Raw genomic sequence first — 24,259 nt, 5'->3', positions numbered from 1 at the left:
CTCTGTTTTTTCCCTTTCTTTTTAATTTAGAAACCTGCCTACATTTGTGTCTCACTGTTTTGTTGGAAACAGATGGCCCTTCCTGAAGACACACAGTTGAGTGAACAGACACGGACCACTTTACCATGTGGTAGCATGTTTGTAATTAGATATTTAAAGTGCTAGACAATTACTATCGAACCTTGTCATGAGGGAAATTTAGGTCTGTGTTTACCAAGATCTGAATTCTGAATTATAAACTGGATCCCTGCCAGGGCTTTACTCGTGGGTATAAGATGAAGGAAGACTCTGGTTGAATACTGAGTGACATTGATTAAAGCTACCACCTGCCCCGTCTCAGACATGATCACACACTCCTCTCTCCCACCCTGTCCTGTAGTTTTTGTTGACCATTGTTTGTGGTTTCCCTATCTGATAAGTTTTGGGACCATAGGAGGTACCACCTCTGTAACATCTCTAGTTAAAGGCTCATCTTCCAAAGTGGTTTTGGACTACAGAGAGGTAAAAGCAGTTCCATCCCAAAAGAAGTCAGTGTAGAGCCATTGTCACATTGGGAAAAAAGCAGGTAAAGTTGGAGAGGAGAATGGAAAGTGATAAATCAAGGGAGAAATTTTAGGGGAGTATTACAAAAGAAGAGAAAGTAGTTCAGGGATTTATCTAATGCAGAAGATAGTTCAATTCCTGCAAAGTTTTGCCGTGGAAATACCCAGGCTGTGGAAGCTGAGAGCAGCAGCACTGGCTGCTGGGGAAGTGCAGCTGTGCCCCTTTCACGTGCCTCCCCCAACGCTGCAGCCACAGCTGTGACTGAACAGTTGCAATCAAGAAACTTCAATTTCAGATACAGGAAGTTCACTCTGGTTTTACCCTGCTTGAAACAGAAATAGTATAGGAGTCTGGAGGAAAGAATCATGGAAACACAAATGTTTGCAAACTATGAAAGTGGTTAAAGTCATAGGTAAAGGAAAACCAGTTTTACGTCAAAATCTCACACCTGAGCTGCTCTGCTCCAGTGGAATATTTAAAATGGCTGCGAAAGACAAATTATATCATGACTTCATTTAAAAAAACAAACAGAAAAAATAGTTAGTTCTAAATTTGGATAAGGATTTAGCAATGAAATGCTTCAGGGATAACTTGTTTTCAATGGGGAATTCTGCGAACAAAAACTGATTACAGCCAAATCCCTGGCAAGGATACGGACAGGATCATGGAATCAGATGAACTAAAATTTCCCATGCACTACAATCCACAATAAGGCCAGGAGCAAAATGAGCACAATCACAATGCATTTCAAGAGCCAGGACTGAGCAATGGGAGAAAGCTGTGTACTTTCTTCTGTATACCTGTAATCTCTTGCAAGATCTTTCTGAAGAGAGGTATGTGTTGATCTTACAGAGAACTAGAACACTGATTTAAATATTCATTGTATAATCAAGGAAGGAATCTTCGAAAACTATGTGAAAAAAGTACTGTGGGGTTGTACAGAGTGCAAAAGATGGGAGGACAGTGATGAAGACCAGCAGTAACACCTGGTAATGTTCTTTAAAATAAAATTTGGTTTAATTTATTGGTCTCTTAAAGTTCAAATTTGAAAGTAAGCTAGCCAAAGTAAGCATTTCCCAGGAACATAATTTTGGTTTGGAGTCTGCATTGTAACATTAACTCTGGTATCTCTTGCAGCATTGTCCTGTAATTCAAAAAAATCCCACAGGGAAATAAGGTAAATTCAGCTGAAAAACTCATAGGTCGAAGGACATGTGAGTGAAATACAACTCCATGTGCAAGGTTGCAGAAGGCTGAAACAACAGATGGTTGTCACAGGGACGAGAAGAGCTTGATAACAGTTACCATGAATAAGAAATACCTGCACGGCAGTAATGTTAGGCCTGTGGGCAGCAGTAAATCAGGGTTTGGTTTCTCATGACGTTAAGGATTATGCACCCACATAAAGAAGCCTCTGCCCTGACAAGTGCACGGTGTAATTGTTGTCCAAACACATCCCACTTCCTCGCTCCGGCTGACTCACGGCCGCCTCTGAGAAACTCCCATCGGAACGGTTCCTGTGGGGCGAGCAGCAGATGTTGGGCGGCTTTCTGCCCTGCATTTCGGGGGCGATGAGGAGCTGCCGGCGGGTGTGCCTGGGAGCAGGGATCGGGCAAGCAGAGGGCAGTGTAAGCACACGGACACAGCGCCGGGAGCGCCGGCTCCAGGGAGGGAACGCGAGCGGCTCGGGCCGGGGGCTCTGCGAGCAGCCTCGGGTGTCCCGCCGCGCCTCGGCCTGCTTGTGAAAGGCAAACATCATGACTTCATTATTATTTAAAATAAATAAATAAATAAATAAAATTAATAGTTCAAAATTTGGATAGGATTTAGCATTTCATTGCTCCAGGGGATAACTTGTTTTCAATGGGGAATTCTGCGAACAAAAACCGATTACAAGGATGGAGCCAAATCCCTGCCAAGGATATGGACAAGGATCGTGGAAGCAGATAAAGTACAATTTCCCATGCGCCAGAATCCACAACTGGGCCAGGAGCAAAATGAGCACAGGCAGAAAGGGTGCCAAGAGCGAAAAGGAGTAAGAGAAATCGTAAGTAGAGGAAGAGGAAGAGAAGGAAGAAGAGGAAGAAGATGAGAAGGAAGATGAGGAAAAGGATGAGGAGGAGGAGAGTGCGCATCCCCCTTGCGGCTCCATCCGGGCATGCGATGACGTCATCACCCTCGCGCGCGCAGCGCGTATTCCCCTCCGCGCGCCCCTCGCCCCTCCGCACGCGCGCTGCCCAGCCAATGACAGCGGCGCGACGCCGCAAGGCCTCCTGGGGGTTGTAGTCCAACGCGCGCTCCCCACCCCACCCGGCACCACAGCTGCGCGTCCCTGCCGCGACCGGGGTAGCGCCCGCCCCCCGCCCCTTTGTGGGCGGGGCCGGACCGCGCCGCCGGCCAATGGCAGAGCGGGTCAAGGTTCGGCCGGCGGGCGGCGCGGCCAATGGGCGCGGGCGGGCGGTGGAGGGGGCGTGGCCGGCGGTGTTTTGTTCGGTTGCCATTGAGCAGCCCGGTCCATACGCGCGGGGGAGGCGGCACGGCCGCTCAGGTACCAGCGGCTGCTGTGGGGAGGGCACGGGGTGGGGGGGGGCAATGAGCGTGGCCGGCAGGTAACAACAGTCGTGCGGCTAACAGGTAACAGCCGTGTAGGCAACAGCCGGACAGGTAATAACAGCCCTGCAAGCAGCAGCCGACAGGCAACAGCCCCGCTGTCGGCCCGCAGGCAGTGCAGGGCAGAGGGGAGGCGGCCCGGCCATCCTCGGACCCCTTCGCGGAGCCCGGGAGGGGCCGTGCGCACGGCGCAGCTCCGGGCGGGCGGGGCAGCGAGCGCGGCCCGGGGGACCCTGCGGGGCGGCGGTGTCACCCCGAGGCTGCGCTTCCCCGCAGTGGCACCTCCTGTTGCCGCAGGGCTGCAGGCTGCTCATCCCTCCGGTTACCTCGGCAGATAGGTAAAGCGGTGTGGATCTTGTGCGTTTTGTTGTTATTGTCCGTGCTCGGCCCGGGCCGCGCTCCCCCCGCACCGCCGGGGCTGCAGCCATGCGCCCGCTGGGACCTGGAGGCGGCCGCCCCGCCGGGAGGCAGAAAATCCGTAACCCCCAAAAATGAAGTTATTAGCGTTAATAGGCGCTGCTGGGGCGGGATCCGGGCCGGCTGCGCGGCGCTGCCGTGTCTCCCAGGGGCCTGGCCTGGCCCGGCCGTGCGGGGAAGGGAAGGTGCCCGGCCGCGGCGGGGCTCGGACATTCCTTTGTGCCGCTGCCCTGCAAACACATGTCTGCAGGCACGTACCCGGCGATTTTGAGGCGATTCCCCCCTGTCTGGCACAAGGATAGAGTTACCTCGGTGGAGGTCCCCGTTTTTCCACAATAGCTGCCTTCCATAATGATTCCTGGGTGGAAACGGTGGCTATTTTCTTCTTTTCCCCTCCCCTCAGCAATAGAAAGTTGATTTCTAGTTTATGGCCCCGAAGTGTAAGGACCAGTTGGGCTCAGTGGGCGAGTGAATGGGTTCTTTGTGTTATCCCAGCTTTTCTAAGGGCAATAACATGGCTTTGTTCTTGTTATTTGGCTTATTAAATGTCTTCTGGCCTGCAGGAAGGCTGGATAGAAATGTGTGGTTGAAGTTCTGGGTGCTATTTCAGGAGGTCGTTTTAGGTCCTATGAGATAGAGCAGTCACCCGCTGTGGAGGCTTCTCAAGATTGATGTTCAGGGATCTGAACTCCTGGGGTTGGGATGGAAAAGTTCAGGCGTTTTCCTCTTTAGGGAAGGATATCCCCATCCCAGTATCCAAAAGCTTTAGAGCAGCACCTCAGCTTTGGGGTTGCAGGGTTGAGAGGGACTGGGTGATTCTGTGAGTGCCAGGCCCTCTGCCTGGGGATGTTGGTCGAACCCATTTTCTGGTTCGCTGTGCCTACATTAAAATTAGGTCCTGGAACAGCTCTTAGAGCCTTTACTGTTGCATTGCCTCCCGTTCCTTTGCCTGACTGATAGCAAATATTTTTGTCAGAAAAAAATTGCCGTTTTTGGCAAGAACCAGTAAGTTTGTATCTCTTGTGGCAAGCTCAAATGTTTCTGGGTGTGTTTTAATTGTGAATGGTCTGCTTGCTTCTAGTCGGGTTTATGAAATGTGGAGCACAAGGTTTGCTGAATAGCAGAAACTTTCCTGATGAAGCATGTTACTTGATCTGGTTTTATTGGAGGTGCAGTGTACTTGTTCAAGCCCGAAGAGCTTGTATCCTTACAGTTATTGAGCTTTCAAAAATGCCTGGAGGAATTGTGCTTAGAGGCAGGAGACTAAAGCATACATTTTAAGTAGCTCTGCATAAGCTGGTGGAACTCTGAATTAGAAAATGGGCTCACTCTTCACTCATTTTGGACTTCCGCGAAATACTTTTCATGTTAACATGTCTGCTATGTTTAATAAGACCTATTTTTTTGCATCAGTAGCAAGATGCTACTCTTCATCATAAGGAAGTAAACGCTGCCTGTTAGACACAATCTCAAAATAGTGATCTACAAGATCAGCCCCAAGATGATATGGTACCCTTTTGGGATGTTCCTGTGGTAATCTGGCAGTCCTCTAGCGGCCTTTACCTGCCAGTGCATAACCCGCAGTTATTGTCTCTTTAACTGGAGAATTAAAGTTGGTTAAATAATTGTAAAGGGATATTTTAAGTTCAGGATGGTTAAACTTCCCTACTTCCTTTCAAAAAAGCTGTTTTTCTACAGGGTAGTATGATTCAGAAGAATGAGGAGGCTGAAAGAAGAAATATTTATATTTGCAACCATTGTGTTAAACTTTGGAAGTTTAGTAGAGGTGTAAAACTATATTTATGAAAATATGGTGGGCAGATAGACTGAAAGCCTGACTGTACTGAGAAGACTGCAATTTATTGCATGGATTGCTTTATTTAAAACAAAACCTTGAAAGATTTATTCTTTCCTTTAGGAATTCCTTGAGAGTCTGGTAGCCATTACTGTGGCTCCCTTTTTTTAGTTCCTTCTTTTCCCTTCTCTGTGCTTTCTCCCCCTTCCTCTGTTGCCTCCCCCCAATCTACATTCCTTTGTGTTAGCAGTGATGATGGCAGTTCTAGTCACCTCCTGTGGTTTGATAGATTATTCCCTTTAGAATCATGGTGTACTTAAAACTTTCCAAACACAATTCTTTCCTTGCTCCTCCACTTTTTTGATGCTGGCTTTGAGTTTTGTTCTAAAAATTTGTCATCTGTGGTTCTGCTTTGAGTTGTCTTAAAAGCTAAGAAGTATCCTTAAGCCTTTAGTGGAAAATATTAGTATTTATGTTATGATTTACATTTTTTTTTGTGTATGTTGATGGTCATAATATAAACAGAAATTTTGTATTTTGGCAACAGGGAGCTTCTGTCTCCCCTGCAAGCTCGCAAGTTCTGTGCTTGCTTTTTAGACAAAACTTTGTTTGCTTTCAACTGTAATTTTTATTGTTGTGAAATAAACTTCTTGGACTTTGATTACTGCATTCTTGAGATCTGGTAGTCACGTAAGAACAATCTTGCAGGTACTCTGTTTCAAAAAGCAATAGACTCCTGTCCACTGTGGAATTATTTGCAACATTTACTTTAGATGTTGTAAGTAACAACCTTACTGGGGGGACTGAAACTACTCACAAATCCCTGTGGAGGGCTTTATGAGCCCTCCTGAAGGAAGGGTTAATCAGCACAAGGAAGCCCTGTTCAATTCTGGGGAAGAAGTTCATGGCTAGAAATACAGGTACTTGAAGTCAGTGCAGTGTCTGATACTTTCTTGGTAGGAAAATTTTAATCTCTTGACTCTATACACCTGTGAGGGAGCTCTTTACATGGACAATGTGCTTTTTGGTTTCCATGAAGTTTGTGTCCTTAACAAGATCTTAGCACTGAAGTGCTGCAATCCAGTGGTCTTTAAAAAAAAAAAAAACACAACAGCCTCCACTTTGTTGGTTTCTCTTAACTGTAAACACACTGTTAGGGCAATTGAGACAGTCATATTTTCAGAAAATGGTTTTCTTTAAGGATTTTCTTCTCACTCAAGAGGAGGCCTTTCAAAAAAAAAAAGGTGTGTCGTATTTTTAACTCTTTTCTAGGCTGCTCAACAATTTTTTTATGATCCAGTTGGATATTTTGGCACTGTTAGGTATAGAGAAACCTGAAATCAAGGTAACTGTCAACTATTAACATAGCCCTTTCTACATTTGGTGCTGTTTTGGCTTTTTTGGTTGTTACGGGGAATAATATCATTAGCAAGCTGGCAAGAAGCTGCTCAGCTAACTGCTAATGCTTTGCAGTGGGTGTAAGTAACTTCTGAAGGCCATGTTTCTGCTAATTTTTAGGTTGAGGGGAGGAAGTAGGCAGGGTTGTTACTAAATACATTATCTGGGTTATGGCTCTCAGTTTACTGACAGCACTGTTTTTTAAGCAAGTGTCGAATATTATGCTTTAAGGTAATAGGAAATGTTTCAATTAGGATATTTAATGAGTTATGAAAACAAAACTAATATAATTGGCTTTCTTCTGTTTGAACTTGAGTATATTCTGGTAGAATGCAGTTTTGCGTTTTGGGTGTTGACAGTGAGATCAAGGGTTCTGATCACCTGATGGTCACATCATTGCCCTGAACATGAAATGACAACATTGCTTTAAGTTCCTGTGAGAATTAAACTGTAGGAAAGCATTGGGGGGAATTGTCAGTGATCAGGCCCAGAGCTTGGGACATCCAGTGTCAGTGATGGCAACTGCTCTTCAGTGTGTCTGGGTCTGTCTGTGCAGATAGAGCCAAGGGTGTGAAATCAAACTGTATTTTGCCTGGAGCTTTCATTAGAAGTGTCATTTGCAAAACTGACGCTGTGTACCAAGGCCTACACATCATTGTGGGGAGGGCATTTGAGCTGCAAGAAAGCTGTTTCTGCATTTGCTGAGCTTCAAAATTAGAGCACCCAGCTGGTACAGGAAATAGTTGAAGAAATAACTGCAGCACAACTGTCTATACCTTTACTTTTGTGCTTTAGCCTGAGGTATATGATACTGGAAGACAGGATCTGAATTCCATTTTTTTAAAGGATTACCTGTTTCTCCTTAAGACTCCCCTCATCCAGCCAACCTAGGCAACCAACTTACTGTTTATTTGTTAATTCAGTTTTCTTGGGTTATGCAAGATCACATTTTTAACTTGCCCAGTTCTACATTAAAGTGAAGGTATTAAAAATCAAGGAAAACGTGTACTGTCCTAATAAGACCTCATATAACAAGGCTGTGGCTTTTCTTCTACTGTCACCTCCCCTTGAGCCATTAATAGGAATAATAGAAACTTCTGTTGGTGTTATATTAACTTTAAGTCCCTAATTTGCATCACAAATAACATTGTGAACAGCATTAATGCCTTCCAGGGGTTTGGGAGGTTTTTTAATTTGTAGGGTAAATGTATTTTTTAACCTAATTGGGCAGTTCAGAATATTATTGCAGCATGTTTAATTTTTGTTCTGCACAGCTTGTGTTGATGTCAGTGGATTTAAATCATTCCTTCAGTGCTGTGCACATGTGTTACGTTTCACCTTCTTAATTGTGGCTTTAGATTTTGGTGTTCACCTCATACAGTTACTACTAGACGCTGTATGATATTTTTGTTCTTTATTCTACCCTCAAAAGTTTCTTTAGAATGAAAATTCTTCTTTTAAGGGTTCCTATCCCTTTAACTCTCCCTGCTATCCCAAAGAAAAATGCGCTTCTCTGCCTTCCTTCAAGGTTTCTGTTGATCTGACCTCCTTTGGTTTTAGAGGGATGAAAGCTTATCGTGTTTAAGGAAGGGGGCAAGTGACAAAAGCTGCGTGTCATTTGGCTCTGTCAAACCCTGTGGCCTTATCAGCTTCCACTGTCCAAAAGTAATATGCAGAATATGGAAGAGGTTAAAGTTTGGAGCCTTAGGTGTGATGTAGGTTATGAAACAGAATTCTGAGAACATAGTTGAGGCAGGATGATGGGTCTGGATATGGGGTTCTGCCTTCTGCAGCTCAGCATTTCTTAGTCAAGATGTAAATGGCCATTGAGGTCACAGGTTTTTTTTGTATCACATTATCTTTTCATAATGTCAGAAACTTCTGATCTAAGGACTGTTTGAGGGTGTGTTTTATTGATTTTTTTTAAGTGCTGGTCTCTGTTTAGATTCCTGAGACCTATTTGTATGTTTGTACTGTGTTTTTGATGAACTGACAGTTAAAATTGAAATCCTAGTTTTTTTAAAAAAGGAACCTCTTTGTCCAATTATCCCAGTGTGATAGTAGTGGCAAATAATTCATTGCTATCTGTTGGACTGGAGAGTAGTGGTGTGTGAGCATGCCTCAAGACTACTGCTGTGCTTCAGAGTGTAATTTGATGCAGTATTTAGTAAATGAGAGGAGAGAGGGGTAATGAAAACAGCATTCAAGAACTACTTACATGAATTGACTAAAGTACAGCATGTATTTCTTGTAGGGGGAAGGAGGAAAGGAATAAGTACCCAGCACTTCATCTTTTCATTTCTTAAAAGTGATGAAATGAAACAACAGAGTTGAACCTTTATGAATTTGAGAAGTGTGAGTAACTTGGAGGCTAAACTGAAGTGCTGCTGCCTGTTGTAAGAGGCTACCAAAGGTTAAGAGATAGCAGGGGTGTCGCTGGTTTGGAGGTTGTGCTGGTATTGGAACATGAGCCAGCATGTTCCAGTGCCATCCTGGTACTTGGCCTGTTCCCTTCTCAGGATGCATGAGCTTCCCCTTGAGCTTGGCTCATATCACATATGTGCCTACTGACTTCATCCTTTTCTTCCATTAGCACCCCATCCTGACCAGACCTTTCTGGTTTAGTATTTGGATAAGAGATTGCTGAACTGCAGGAGGGTAAGGTGGACTCTGCTGCTGCTCTTCTGTTTTCATGCTTCACAAATCAGCGGAATGTCATTTAATAAAGCGGGAAAGTACCTGGATAAATACTTGTAGTACTAAACTATTACAGAGGATGAAAAAGGATAGTACTTTGTCTTGTTTTATGCTTTTTAGGTGGCCTATTTTATGCTTGAGCTCTTAAGAGTTAATTCCTCTTTAATAACTTGTGATTTTGCAGTTTAAATGTGAGCTCTGGCTGTAACTAACGCTCTTTGCTTCAACTCCCCATCTGTAAAATGCTGCGTATCTTAATTTTTGTTTTGGAGTATTTGGCTGCTGCTTGCAGCTTTTTCCATCCTCAGGAAGTCCTAACCCAGCCTGAGGCGGTGGGTGTAAAAGGTGCAGGCACATGTTTGTGTGACAGTGCCTTGACACCACATCAGTGAAAGCCATTACATCACCCTGCTGGGTTGTTGGAAGGCAAAGCACGCCTGTCTTTCTGAGGTAATAGGCTTCTGGCTTCTCTTGGTCAGAAGAAAGATGCAGCAAGATACTGCAATATTGCTGAAACTTTCATGCTGCCACAGGAGGGGATTGGAGGGGTTTTATTTCTGTGTGAAAAAAGTGTAGGGCAGGTGTGACTTTTTTTGGTAATAATAAAATAACCTGATTATGCAAATCCTGAAGTTTTAATTTAAAAAATCTGAAAAATAACTTCTAGTTCATTGAAACTCAAAAAACATTGTAGGAGGATAAGCAAAAACAGGGGTTTGAAACTAAATTTATCATTAAAAAAAAAAGTAGGGCTGTGAAAGGTGTAGGCTGGTTGTGAGTCTCCTGCCCCATACTGGTATTACACATCTAATGTGATTCATAACAGAAGCCTGAGTAGCTCTTCTTTCTACTTAGTCCAGTGCTTTGCTTTCCTCAGTACTAAAACTTGTTCTGAATATGAAATCAGACATCTTTCTTACTATGGGTCAAGCTTATTGCCTAATTCCCTGGACATAAGGGACAGCTATTCCTTCCCCTTTAGTAAGTAATCTTTCAAAAATATTTGAACTGTTTTTTGCAATGTTCTCGTTTCCTTGTGTCTTGCCCTCCACCCTTGTGATACTTTTGTCCTAAATAAAACTGGTGTATTCAGGTCTTCCTGAGAGGTCATGTTTTCTTCAGTTCTGATTGTTCCTGTTTTTATCTCAAGTTAGTTCACGTTGGTCTTCAAGTGTGGTGCTCAGAACCCAAGTTTGAACTGCAACTGAGACTTTGTGCTGAGTGGAGTGAAAAAATGGCTTCATGTACCCTGGAGCTGATATTCCTGTTTATGCTTCCCCATGCACTGGACTTTTTTACACCAGCTTAGCACTCATTTCAGGGTCAGCCTGTTGATCCCATCTAGCTCACAGCTTTCTTCTGAAGAACTTGCCTTCCTGTTTGTTCATTTAATCCTGCCTGAGTGTGCCTTTCAGAACTCACTTGTATCCTATTACTTGCAGAACAGTTTTCCAACTTGTCAAAGTTATGCAGGATTTTAAGGCTGTCTTGCAGTCCTTCCTGCTGTTCTCCTACATATAACAAGCCTCCTCTGCCAGCAGCAGATCACGGGAAGCACAGAAATGGAACTGAGCTGGGTTCCTGCTCCGTGTGTTCTCCCACGCACCACTGGCAACTGCTCTTCGGCTGTGATTGCTCCCCAAGGACTGCCTTTGCTTACCTCCCAGCAGCACAAGTCTGTAAAATTTAGGTGTGTGAGCTCACAGGCTCCTTCCTGTCCCTAAACCATGTTACACTGATGTCCCAGTGAACCAGCTGGGTGCTGCACACCTCTAGTGCTCACAAAAGGTTCCCACTCTTCCCAGAGGTTCTACTGAAATATGGGGGAATTGGAGACTGCTTGCATTAATTTTGATCTTTCTCTTAATGCTGTCATAGAATGAAGACAGGCCTAACTTCAAACTGATGTCCAGACCTGTTTTTGTTTGGTTGTTTTGTTTTAAGAAAGCCCCAGCCATCTTCTGTTTCTGTCTGTATTTAAATATATCACATAACAGCCTAAATCTAGTACCTTGCAAATAATTCCAGGTGCTACAGAGTGACTGAAGTCATCTGTAGTTAGAGATCTTTGAAGCTGTCCATTCTTGAGATGAAATTGCTCTTTCATTGCAAGCTGTGTGTCAAAGGATAAGCTCTACTTGGAACAGCTTTTCTTTAGAGTATTTTTCTTGGATTTGTTTTTGTAAGTATTTTTTGACATCTCTATAGGTGCAATTTTCTCTGTTTGAAATCTTAGTTCTCATATTATCTCCCCCTGTTGAACTCAATGCACATAATGAATCCTGTGCTGCATAGAAATGGATTTCTGTGAGCCCTGTCTCTGTTGGGGTTTGACACAGTTCTGTAAGTGCTATTTGTTTTTTTTTTTTTCTCCAGCACCTCTTCCTCTAAATTTTCTATACCTCTCTGCCATTCAGTAATTCCCTTAGACTTACTCTTATCATTGCCTTACAGTCCCTGCATGTGTAGCAGTTTCTCATCACACAGATGTATTTGAGCGTAGTTAAAAGTTTTATTGTGCCTGGCTGCAAGCTGGAATAATTAATCTTCCAACCATTCTTTCCATTCCTAAGGAGATGGACAGATATGCTTTGAAACCATGCTGCAGTATTGAGCAGAGGTTTACAAAGTCTGATGGTCCTTTGCTAAAGATATTGAATGTTTGTTAGATGGGATTACCTCAGTGACCACTCTGAACCCAGAAAATATTACCAGAACAGTAAGGTGGCATCACCTGGTGTTGGGAATTTAAAGGCAATGTGGATGGTGAAATTTGTGCTGAGTGTACTTTAGGTTAATAGTTGTTTGTATGTATTACAGACCTTAAAAAGGATTATGGGGGAGCTACGTTCAGAAAAGCTCTTTCAAGGTGTGTTCGTGCTTGTGGCAGGTTTTTCTGTATAAAGTGTGATACTCCAATTTTAGTAACATAGTTGACTGCAAAATGCGATGTATCCTCGAGATTAAATTTTACAGTCCTGTTAAAAATACGGTCTTAAACTTTAGAACTAGTTTGGAGGAACCTTCCCTTTGTCCTTTTCTTGCTGGAGCACAAGCTGATCAAATAATACCAAACCTATTTCTGAGCTCTAAGCTAGCTGTGTTGAGCTGAGCCAAACTGCAATGAAGTAAATGCCTGTTGCACCTGCAGAAAAGGCTGCAGCTGTCAGAAGCTTGTTTATCACTTCAGTACTTCTTGAGTCCAGGTGCTCAGCCAGTGACTTCCCCTAACACAGTCATTTGTTTCAGATCTTCAGCAGAAAAGATGCTACTGCTTTATGCAGATTATAATGTGCTTAACCTTTGCATGTGTGAAGATGCCAGGAACCCAGATGTAATTTCAGAGGCTTACTGTAGGGGAAGCTTTGATGGAGTACACTTTTTGTCAGCATTGAAAGATCATTGGAAAGACCACATCTCTCTTACTGTTGACTTCATCAGATAAATCTTCACTGTTTTGTGCTTCAGCTTGGTTACCAAAGTTGATCTTGTCAGAATACTCTTATCTGTAAAGGTAACTGCCCAAGTGGGAGGTCCCATTTCCCTTCCAAATACTCTTGGTCCTGTCCTCCTTTGCACAGCTGCTGTCTGTGAATATTATGTGCTAGACTTGCCAAGTGACTTACCTGCTGCTGTTCAAAGCTGATAAATTTCTGTCCCAGTCAGGAAGGATTAAAAGTGAAGGCCTTTGTCAACACTCATTTTTTTTTTCTCCTGGCATTTTTGTGATCAAATAAAATTCAGGTAGTGTTCACGCAGTACACAGAAAATACTGAGCTTTTCCATCAAGCAAAGGTGATCTTCCAGTATTTTAAGAAAAAACAATCAAACTAATGTAGCTAAAATAGTTCACTTTTTTTTGCTTCTTTGCCATAGTGTAACTTTGTCTCATGAAATTTCATTACTTGATGTAATTGTTACAAATGTTTTTTCTGAAGCCTACTGCAATGTGTGCCCCCTGGTTTGTGTCTTGACCTCTAACGCAGCATTTCCTGAATCCAGGTGTTCAGTGTGCTGCTCAAGGCTGACTGCATAGAAACAAAGTAGTTATCTGGCTTTTCAAATAGTCCAGTGAACTAGTAAGAGCTGCATAGCTCACCTGATTTTTATTGAAGTACCTTTAATAGGTCTGGCAAGAGGGATGTCCCCAGTGACACTTGAAGTAATGTCTGAATTGAATGCTGAAAGCACACACAGTATTGATGTGTACTGCCTTTGTCTTTGTATTTCATTCCATTATTTTAATGGGCTTTAATTTGTGGTCTGCTCATACTTGGGTCATTTGTGGACTGAGAGCTTGCATGTAGAGCAGACTATATGCAGTGCCGATCCCTTCAGAGACTTCACCATTCAAAAGCTTGTGGTATGTGCAAAACAGAAGTTGGAAACCAGCTATTAAGTTGATAGGAACCATAGTTTAGCAAAGTAAAGAGCAACAACAACGAACTCTTCAAACAACCACTCAGTTTTGCTATTTCCAGTGTGATACCAAGACCTCTTTATTTAAAAGAAAGTTTTTGCTATTTGAAAGCTGTTTGGTACTTGGGTTTTATTTTCTGGATTCTAATGGATCTGGTAACTAGATGGGTGTTGTAGAGCTTGTGATCTTCATCTGCCACCTCTTGAGGTGGCATCTCCTGCCACGTGAATTAAGGTTTCTTCAGTGGCAAATTGCAGATGGTGAGCCACGATAGAGAATAAGTTTTGGCTATGAGGTGGAACTTGGTTGTCAGCTATACACCATATTTCATATCTGTTCAATGCATTTCCATGCTCTTTCCACAAAGATAAATGTAGCAGCAAGCTTTAACTACTTTATGCAAGCCTGCATAGAATTTTACTGTTGTGTAAACTTTCTGTAATTTGCCTTCTTTATACTTTAAAGTTTTACATGAGAATATGTAAACAGTGTACTTGTGAGCTGCTAAAGTAAAGGGTACACACACCCATATGCTCATTCAGTATAGTTGCACAGTGATCTTCTGCAGAGTTCCAATTTTGAGATAGACACTTTTCTTAAACTGTGAAATTGGGTGTAATACTTCGTCATGAGAGAAATATTACTCATAGTATGAAAAATAAGTACAGTGAGGCTTGATGAAATGTGCTTCATGTTGCTGTAAGCATTGAGATGTATGGATATTTACAGAATACTGCTCAGAACTTGAGTTCTAAATTTAGTACTATCTGCAGTTCACCAGCTGTACTATTTACTGAAAAATATTTGGACTACCATAGGTTCCTCATTTTTAATTTCCATAGTTGTATGCAAACTAATGAAGGGAGACTTGGCTGTGTGCAGATTATATAGCTCATTAGATCCCTGAAATGCCATGAAGTAGCATCTTAACATAAGTGTTTTTCACCTGGCCTGAGGCCTCTAGCAAGAACATTTCACACTTGGGATCATGAAAACAAACCTACTAGATGGGCTTTTTATTTTCAACAAGCCAACCAGATGTCTGAAACTCCTCAGAATGAACCTGAAGGCAAACAGGAGGAGGTTTATTAGCTGTGTGTGTTTTGGGAGCAGGATGTATGGAAGAGATTTGTATAATCCCTCAGCTCCAAGCCCATAGGCTTTGGTAATAGAACAGTACTTCAGTGCTGGTATTATTCCATTCTATCATAGGGAAGCAGGATGTGCGTGGGGTAATCATTGTTGTCACTGCTGTACAAATTAAGGGTCAGTACTATTTTTTTTTCAGCCCTTGGTATTTTTAAAGTATGCATATGTGCCTGTTTTACTTCTCAGTTTTAAGGGCAAGCACTAAGAGAAAGCAGGTGACACTACTCATTAATTCTCTTTTTTTTCCCCTGGCTTTTCTAAGTGGTAGAGAGAAGCAAATATCTTGGTAGTAGGGCCAGTTGATCTATTTTTTCCATTCTTCAAGCCTTGGAATAAAAAAAACCAACAACCTCATGGGTCTTGTATAGTCTGGATCACTTGCTTTAGTGAAAGTCTGGTGGATTTCTCCAGACACTAATATCAGTATAGATTAGTATTCAAGTCTGAATTTTGTATCTTACTGGAGGCTTATTCTAGGAAGTAAATACTTTCATTGGTTTTAAATAGCATATTTATAAAAGCAGTATGTGGAGGTGAAAGTAATTTGTGTAGGACCTGAGCTTTTAGCAATATACACTGAAAGCTACAGTAAAAAAGTGGTGATTGCCCACTAGGTTCTGTTCTGAATTGCTTAAACAGGCAATAGCTCTTGGTTTGAGTAGTGTAGTCTTGAAATAATGACTGTTAGCTCATTTAGTTCATAATTAGAGCAAAAGCCAAGGGCTTGGTGTTCGTGTGTTCAAGCCTCTGTAGATCAGGCTTCTGTTCCTCACCATCACATCATAGCCTGGGGCTTTCTGCAGACAGGATGAGGAGAAAGAGTCCAAATCTCACATTGCAGGGAGATGACTGCTCATAGGCTAGCACTGATGGCTCATTCACATGGAACTCCAAACAGAGTAGATGTAAATATTCTTCAGCAAAATTAATGAAATCCTTGCTGTCATTGTGGTGAATTATTTTAGGAAAGAGTGTAAGTAACTTAAGCATCTTGGAACAGCATCTCTGTACACCATCAGACACAAGACACAGCTCCTCCGTTGTCCTGTCTGACAAAGATACTTCAAAAGATGCAGGATGACTTGTCTGTGATATGAGTATTTGGTCTTTGTCAGGTCTGAAAGACAGGTTTAAACCCGGGAGACTGATTTCTTACTGATATGAGTAGGCAATAAAAAATGCTTTAACCTCTGGCTGAATTGAATTCTTAGCCCTAGTTTTCTGTAATGATATATTCCCTGCTTTAATTAGGTATGACCTGGAAAAAGTCTCTTGAGCTTACTTCACTGCTTCTGTTGCTTTGAGAAGTGCACTTTATAAACTGTGACAAAGGTTTAACATTGCCTATCTCCACCCTTCTTTTTCTTTTCTGGAAGGAGAGTCATCTTTTTTTTAAAACTAAACCAAAACCACTGATAGTAACTTGGGAAGTAGAAGAGAGTATCTTTATTACAGACAACAGTTCATACTGTAAAATATTTTGGTTCAAATTCAAAATGTATTAAATTAATGTAGGTCTTTGTTTCATATGTGTTCCTCTGCCAAACTGGGTAAATTGTACATCCAAGGATGGAAAACCATACCATGAGAGTATGATGTATATCCTTTAGGTATAAAGGTATATCCTTTAACCTCTTCCCAGCATATCACCTGTCTTTTATAAGTAAAGTGGAATTGAAAGGCTGTGTGTGATGGTTGAGGCTTCACTTCCTTCTCATGCAGGAAGAGATCCTGGATCTGAAGTGTGGGAGATGGAGTAGAAGTGAAGTGTGCAGGATGCAGCTTTTAGTAGCAGTTTGTTTTGTCTCAGCTGCCTCAGTGACCAGTTGGTCTTAGTGATGATGCTTTAGTATCAAAACAGTGAAATTCTGGGCTCAGGAGTGATTTTCTGCATTTGGGGTGAGTGGACCTAATATTTATTCTCATCTATCTCTGGAGGCATTAGCAACCCAAACCCTAATTTTTACCCTTAGAGTGGTGATCTGTAGTCCTGCCTTGCACATTAAGTGATGCATGTTCTTCAGCAGAGTTTTGAGCTCTTGATGTTCCTGGCGCTTTCAGAACCTGTGGAATATCTGAAATTTGTCTCCACTGGCCATTAGCTGATGTGGAGGATGTCTTCTAGCCTGTTTTTCTTGTCCTTTTTTTGAGCTTTGTGCTGGAGTTGTCAACCTGAATCATGCTTCAATATCTCGTAATATTGAAGTTTCCTTCTAATAAAAACTGGCTTATGAAAGTGCTGCATGGAGAAAGTGGGAGGTTCTGTAACTCATGAAATTGGTCTTCAGTCCTTGTAGAGAAAAATCTAAATTGCAAATGTTGAAATTGTGTTCTTTGGTTTGTTCAGAGTTCTGGAATGTGTTGAGTGTGGTGTTAAGGCTTTATTTTGTCTCATCTGAACTCTTCAGGGAGAACAACTACAATTTAAACAGAATTTTGTAGATGGTTGTGAACTGGTTTCTACAGAATACAAACTAGGATTATAAACACTCTTCTCTTTGTCCCTTTTGGTCAGAAACTGTTTTTCTAATGCACTGTTAAAAATTTCTTTGTAAAGAACCTCAGAAAATAAAGGGGTGCTAGTTAATGGCATTGAGAGGAGTCCTGAAGTATAATATGTTTGAAATAGAGGTGTCCCCTTATAGTACCAGTCCCCCAAAATGCTGATTGATGACTTTGTAGCTGTAGGAAACTTTCTAATTAAAACTGTTTGGTTTTTTTTTTCCCCCTTAATGTGGCATTTTGGAAGGTTTGCAGAATAGCCACACTGCAGATTAGTGCTGGAAAGGATAGAGTCCAAATAATTATCTTTTAAGTGCTTGCTATCAACAACTTTTCTGGGCTGAAAGTTATTAATAATAGAATTATGTTGTAAGGAATGCTTAGCCTCTCTGTGAACTTCTTAGCACTGTAGTAAATAATACATATTTTTAGGAAAAGAATGTTCTCTTCCCTTTTGGAAGTTGGAATTCTGCATTGCAGGAAACTAGACATTTTATAGCTTTTTGTCAGATGGCATAAAGTATTAGTTTAGCAGTAGGTGATCTTCCAACTTAGTGTTGCTTCAAGGATAAGTGGGATGGGACAGACAATGCTCTGTTAAAACTTAATCAGTTTTGTGTGATGTTTCAATTTTGAAGTGCTTCTTGGATGCTGCAGAAAGTGCCAGGAGGCAAAAAATCACATCACCTTTCATCTAGAGTCTAGTAGCAAAATCATCTACATCTGGAGTTAGTACTGCTGGAGTGATTAGCTCCTTTGGCTTGCTGAAGCAGAGATAATATTTTAAAGGACCTACTTATCCAAATTGGAATTTTGACTCCAGCTAATCCTTTTCTTCTGCTGGGAGCAAGCTAAGTGCTTGTATGGGATTGTTGCTAATAAAAGTTCCATGTAGCACTCGGAGCAAAGGGTAGGAAACAATGTGAAGTAACAGAGGAAACAAACCTTTGTGTTCTCACAGGTCATTTTAATGCTATAGGCAGAAAAATAATGGAATAGTGATCACTAAGAAACATTTGTGTTATGGGGAAATAATCTAAAAATCTTGTGATCTCTTCTTTATCCAAGATAGAACTCCCAGAAACAGAAGAAATTGTTAGAAGTGTTTCAAACAAATGTAAATTTTCCCATTGAGATGAGCTGTTGCTGGAACATTTTGTCCTGCAGGATGCAGAGGAGGAGGAGGGAGTGGGTTGGAAATGAGTCTGGCTGCATTACTTTCTTAGAGCCAAGGAGAGATTTTTTTTTTGTGTTGGTTTTGTGTTCTTCATCAGGACTCTTCATCTCTTTGAAAGTAGCTTGTCAAGCTGAATGAGCCTCTGACATCCTTTAATTGACTGGGAGGTTGGATAATCTGTATTTTTAGTAGTCTTCCCAAAAAAAGACACTAGTGATGTCACTGAGAAGATACAGAATTCGTGACATGAGCACTTCTGTTCTGTCTCCACTGTTAATTTTGGTACAGATTTTACAAGTCATTACTACTTGCAGCTAAACTTTTGAAGAAATAAAACCCTCTCTCCTTTAGTAGTACTATAGAGATATAATAATGAATCTTTACTTTTCCCAGCCTTCAGAATGAATAGAAAAGAACTTTAAATCAGAGATAGTGGTGATACTGATTCCATCATAGCTCGTTCTCCAGCTTTGGGGAATGTTAGCTTTGGCTTGCATTTTAAGTTTGATTTTTATATTCCATTTATTCCTTTTGAGTTGTCTACCTTTCAGCAACAAAAAAATAGCTTCTCTTCCTCCTCAGCTCTCACCTCTGCCCCCCAGCTCAAGGAGATCGTAGGAAGATTATCTCTCCCAGGAAAGAGACTGAGTAACATCTTTTGTTGTATGTGTTTATCTTGGAGGTCTCAGCTTGCTTACTATCCCACCTAATCAGGCTCCACAAAGGATGGTGTGTTAAGGGAAAGATGGCCATGATCTTGTAGGACTCCATCCAGCTTGGAGCTCCAGGGCCTATTGTTATTAGTCAAGGCTTGGAGGATATTCCTGTTTGAACTGGCAGCGCCTGGCTCTGCTGCTCCCTGCAGAGGCTTGGTGACAGCAGAGGTGTGTTACCTGTGGGCTCTGTGGAGACTGGGGCAGGACTGCATTGTGCCAAGATCTCTGCCATGAGGCAGCTGAAAACGTGCAAATTCAGCAGCATCCTCATTGCCCTAACAAGGATGGTCAAATGTTTCATATTACTGAAAATCCTGAGTATGAAGTGCTGAGCCGTTTGAGAGGAATTCAGCCTGATAAGCATAAAGAGTACGATAAGGAGAGACTGAAAAATAAAGTTGGCTGCTTCTAACCAGCTCTAGAAAAACAGCATGATGGAGAAAGTACATAAAGTAAACAGCTTACTCTACTGTGAATGTGGATCCATTAAATACATAGCATAGCAGAGAGTCTTGAAATAAACTAAATGCTCAAAAATAGGAAAATTAAGTGAGGAGCCCTTCCTCTAGGAGGTACTGATACATTATATATTGTAAATACATAGTAACAAAGATTTAAAATGACCACAGCCGAGTGAAGTCATTCTGAAGAATCTCTCATCTTCTGGCAGCCAATGTTAATTAGCAAAGATGAGGGAAACAATTCCTTATAGAGTATCCATAGCTCAGCCAGAGTGAACCAGGAGTTTGGTCACTGAGTTAATGTGCTGAGGCTGCAGGGAGGATTTCAGATCCCTTTGAGCTGGTAAGTTTGACCAGTCAAAGGCGTACAAATTGGGAAAGGAAGATGAGAGCAAAACACGTTCAAACCGTGCTTCAGGAGGAGATGCCTAATTTCTAATTAAAGAAGCTGCGTGGCTCAGTGTAGGAAATGCTGATGTCAACTGGCTTTCTTGTGTGGTGAATTTTTTTTTTTTTTCTGATGCTGTAGTTGGGCAGGTACTTGGACAAGCAGTGTCAGCATCCCACAATGTGCCCACACAAGCATTTGTGTCCAGTTCATGGCAAACCAGGCTGGGGAGCTGATCCAGCTGGAAAACAACATTTCCCAGAAACAAAAGGAAGTGTTTTGGTTTCATCCAGCTATAAAAATTCCTTGATCTAATTCTCTGTGATGAGCAGAAACACTTGTGCTGGCACACTGCTGTGGGCCACAAATAGCCAGAGAAGAGAATGTGTTGGCAGTTGTGATGGCAGCTGAGGTACATCAAACTGCAGCCTAGAAATGGCTTTCAGTGGTAGGAGTGTGATGGTGACATTTTGACCACTTAAATGTTCATTGTGTCATCCTTAACAAGGACTGCCCAGTAAGAACAGATTTCTAGTGTAAAACAGTTAATAGCAATGTACTGATCAAGAACATTAAAAAAAGGTGAGAAGGGAGTTCACTTGTAAAGTGTGCTTCTGGTCTGAGCTACAGCTTGTGGTATCAGGGTTGTGCTTCATATTGAGAAGTGGAATCGTGATGGGGAGCAGATAGATGAAGGCTTTTTGGGCTAACAGCACCTTTTCATCCCTGCCCCATACTTAAAAATAAAATATTTGTCAATGGAGCATGTCCCCATTTGAGAAATTATTGTAAGTGTGAGCTGCTAAAATGAAACTTTTTGGGGAGGTTTTCCACACTGCTTTGTGTTTCAGAACTGATTGGGCTCCATGCTGTCAGAAAGGGCCTGAATGGATGCAGTGCCCGAAAATTCCTTTCACTTGCTGGCAGGGTTTATGAATGTGGATAAGAACAATTCAGCATGATTCTGAAAGTGCTATGCTTCTGCGATTTCATTTGCTTTCCCTTTATCCTTTGATTCAATTGGTTCATTAACTAAAGTCTAATGTCATTCTGTCTACTCTCTCCTTGTTTTAGCTTGTATTAAGCTGTCTTAAAATTGAAGTGAAACATTTGAAGATTTGAAGTACTAAGCAAAATATAACTATAATTAACTGATTAACGATCAGCTTTTCTCCCATCTTTGATAGTTTTATTGGATTTTGATTTTTTTTTCCTTGAGGGACATAAAAGCCCACAAATTCTTCTATGGCTCTTCCAAATAGAAGTGAGTTCATGTGCTGAACTTTTCAGCTGGATCTTAGTAGTAGCCCCTTACTACTGGAAACATTCATCCTTAACAAAGACCTGAAAGTCTTTGCACCAGTTATGAAGCCCGTTCAGTATGTTTTCAATCTGTAAAGCAACAACACCTGACCTCCACTCAGCCTTTCTTGTGACTTCTATTCTGGATTTCCAGATTTACTTTAAACTCCACCAGGTTTAAAAGGGATGCAGCAATGTTTGATTGTGCTGCTCTAGGTGCTGCTGTGTTCACACATTCTTGCCATCAAACTTGGCTTCAGTATTTCATGAACCACACTTTGTTTTGACTGCTCACACTGAATAGTGTATGTCTCACCTTTACCAGTGAGTGCATAAACTTGAGGGGTTTTAATATTTGACCTGGTGTAATTTCAGAACAAGATGTAAACATTTAAAGTTGTGTGCTTTCCTGAAAGATAGGACACATGAAGAAAAAGCAGACCAGTTGAATTTCCAGCTATCTGGGTAGCATTATTTGTGGTGGAAGAGTATTTCTAAGTATTCTATCTTGCAGAAAAAAAAAAAATAAATATATATAAGAACAAGGCCAAAAGTTGGGCAGAAATACTGCTTTTATGGGACAGCTCTCAGGCTGAGGGAGGCTGGTGTGTAGCAGACTCTGAAGGTGAAATACTGCATGGTTAGCATATGAAAATCATATTTGAGGATGTACTTAAAGGCAACAGGTTTAAAAGATAGTCTAACATCACCATTATTATAATTACTATTAATACCTTAGTTTTAAGTGGGTTTAACTTGACTCATAGCCTCAAGTTGCTTTATTTCCCTTGCTACTACTGGTTATTTAAACAGCTAATTAGTAGTGCGGAAGAAGCAATATTTTTAAGGAACACTACTTGAAAATAATTTCCTGCTTTTTTTTTTGAAACTGTATATGTTAAAACTAGAGAATGTAAGTAATTTGGAAACGCATCTATGAAGATCTCTTCCCACTTTATATTCCATAAATGAATATGCTTGTCCAACTTAAATCATCACGAGTGGTTAATGCAGGTCACTAGAGAGAAAGAAAATATGTGGAGGATGTTTAGGATAAAAAGAGGTAGCTGATGAACCTAGTACTTTTGATTTAGATGACTACTTACAGAATAAAGATATCAAAGCTGCTGTCTGTGATACTTTTATGTATATAGGAATCTGTCCTGGTTACCAGATCTGGTGTTTGTTGACAGGTAACAATTATGTAACCTTTAAAGAAAAAGCTGAAAAAAACACAGGGCAAATATTAAAAGTAGCTGTGGGTTTGGGAAGTAGGTGTAGTATTTATTACCCTATTACTGCTTCACTTTTCTTTTTAAGACGGGATTAGTGATTAAAAAAATATAATAGCTTTACTGAATGCTTTAATATGCCAAATAGTGTTAAACATACAGAACAGTATGGTGGGTAAGTGCCTGTGTCATATGCTGTTTTCATATTCTTGGCTTAGGCTTCAGTAGTTTAAATGAGGGAAAGCTTTCCTTCTGCCTTGGATTAAATTCCTAGGTAAAATAATACTCTGATCTTCACCATTAATAAATCTCATCTCCTTTCTAAAATTTTAGTCAGTGAAACCTCAAATAGGAGTATTCTTTCATGAATAGAGATGTGTGATCTGAAATGCCAGGCCATCAGCATTGGTCACAAAGTGATATATTTGTGTGAAGGAATAGTCCAAATTAGAGTTATTACAGTACTAATTACAATATATGCAAGAGTTTTTCTGACTTTTTTCCTTTTTTCGAATCCAATTTTACAGGAAACCAGACATGATACATTGACAGTATTTGGAAATCAACTTTGGCAGTAAGATGGAAGCATAAATCTCAAGATTCTAAACTGACACCGAAATGGCTCATGAGTATTAAAAGAAGAGACTGAAGAGCCTCCAATACTTGTGTGAGCAGTGGAAAAGGAACAACTACCATGGTAACACTAATAACTGAAAAGCTGCAGAACCAGAGCTTGGATGATCTGACCTGTAAAACATACAATATTAATCTGGTAAGGATCTATCAAAACAACATGAATTAAATGTGAAATGCCAAGTTAACTCACAACTGCATAACAAATTTAAGAATGCCTATCAGCCAGAATTCAGCTGTTTAAGTTAGAACTGTTTTGCAAGGTTGGGTGAGAGTTGTAAGGGGAAGAAAGTGTCTTCAGTGTTTAGTCTGTTTGAAGTGATGCTTTTTTACTTTAATGATCTTGTTAACCTTGCTACATCATTTTAAACAGCAAAAAGCCAGTTCTCTTCATTAAATAGTGTTCTAATAACTGAAAAGGATTATCCAAGCTTCTCAGGATTCCTTTTTTGCTAGGAAAATGTGCATGTATTTGTATGGATTGATATCTTTATATCTGGCTAGAGTATTTACTTATAAAAATCTCTGACTACCATGTAGGTAACTGTCAGCACTGGGCAGAAGGAGAACAGTTCATCAAGTAAATACAGTTAAACTAAAATTCAGGTTACTACCAAACTTATTGATGCTAGTAAGGTGGATCTTTGCTTTTTCAATGTCTCAGATGCTTGGTGCTCTGAAAAACTTTGTAGTTTATAGTGTTACTCTTGCTGGTTTAATCTCTGGGTACAGTGTGTGGTTCAAGCATGCAATTCAGGCATGAAGGAATCTATTCTCTTCACGTGTGTCTTGTGAATGAAATATCTACTCCAGAGTGAG

The 24,259-nt window shown here is 41.2% G+C and overlaps 1 protein-coding gene across 3 annotated transcripts in view; it reads left to right on the top strand.

Annotated features, from left to right (window-relative positions):
* The first annotated feature begins 3,031 nt into the window (after positions 1-3,031).
* The window catches only part of FAM53A (family with sequence similarity 53 member A), a 68,959-nt gene continuing 47,731 nt past the window's right edge, over positions 3,032-24,259 (top strand). For 2 of the 3 annotated variants that reach the window (XM_088056936.1, XM_088056935.1), the window contains exons 1-2: positions 3,032-3,091; positions 23,335-23,579. In XM_088056936.1, coding sequence (XP_087913062.1) covers positions 23,502-23,579 — 78 coding nt within the window. In that variant the 5' untranslated portion in view covers positions 3,032-3,091; positions 23,335-23,501. Of the gene's footprint in view, positions 3,092-9,380; positions 9,422-23,334; positions 23,580-24,259 lie in introns of those variants that run through there. The other variant, XM_005517905.3, reaches the window with a different exon arrangement.

The sequence above is a fragment of the Pseudopodoces humilis genome, chromosome 6 (genome assembly GCF_049639895.1).
Source record: "Pseudopodoces humilis isolate 2021_Gansu_Grassland_sample_001 chromosome 6, ASM4963989v1, whole genome shotgun sequence".
In the NCBI taxonomy this organism is placed as follows: Eukaryota; Metazoa; Chordata; class Aves; order Passeriformes; family Paridae; genus Pseudopodoces; species Pseudopodoces humilis.
This window is presented reverse-complemented; position numbering and strand designations above follow the sequence as displayed.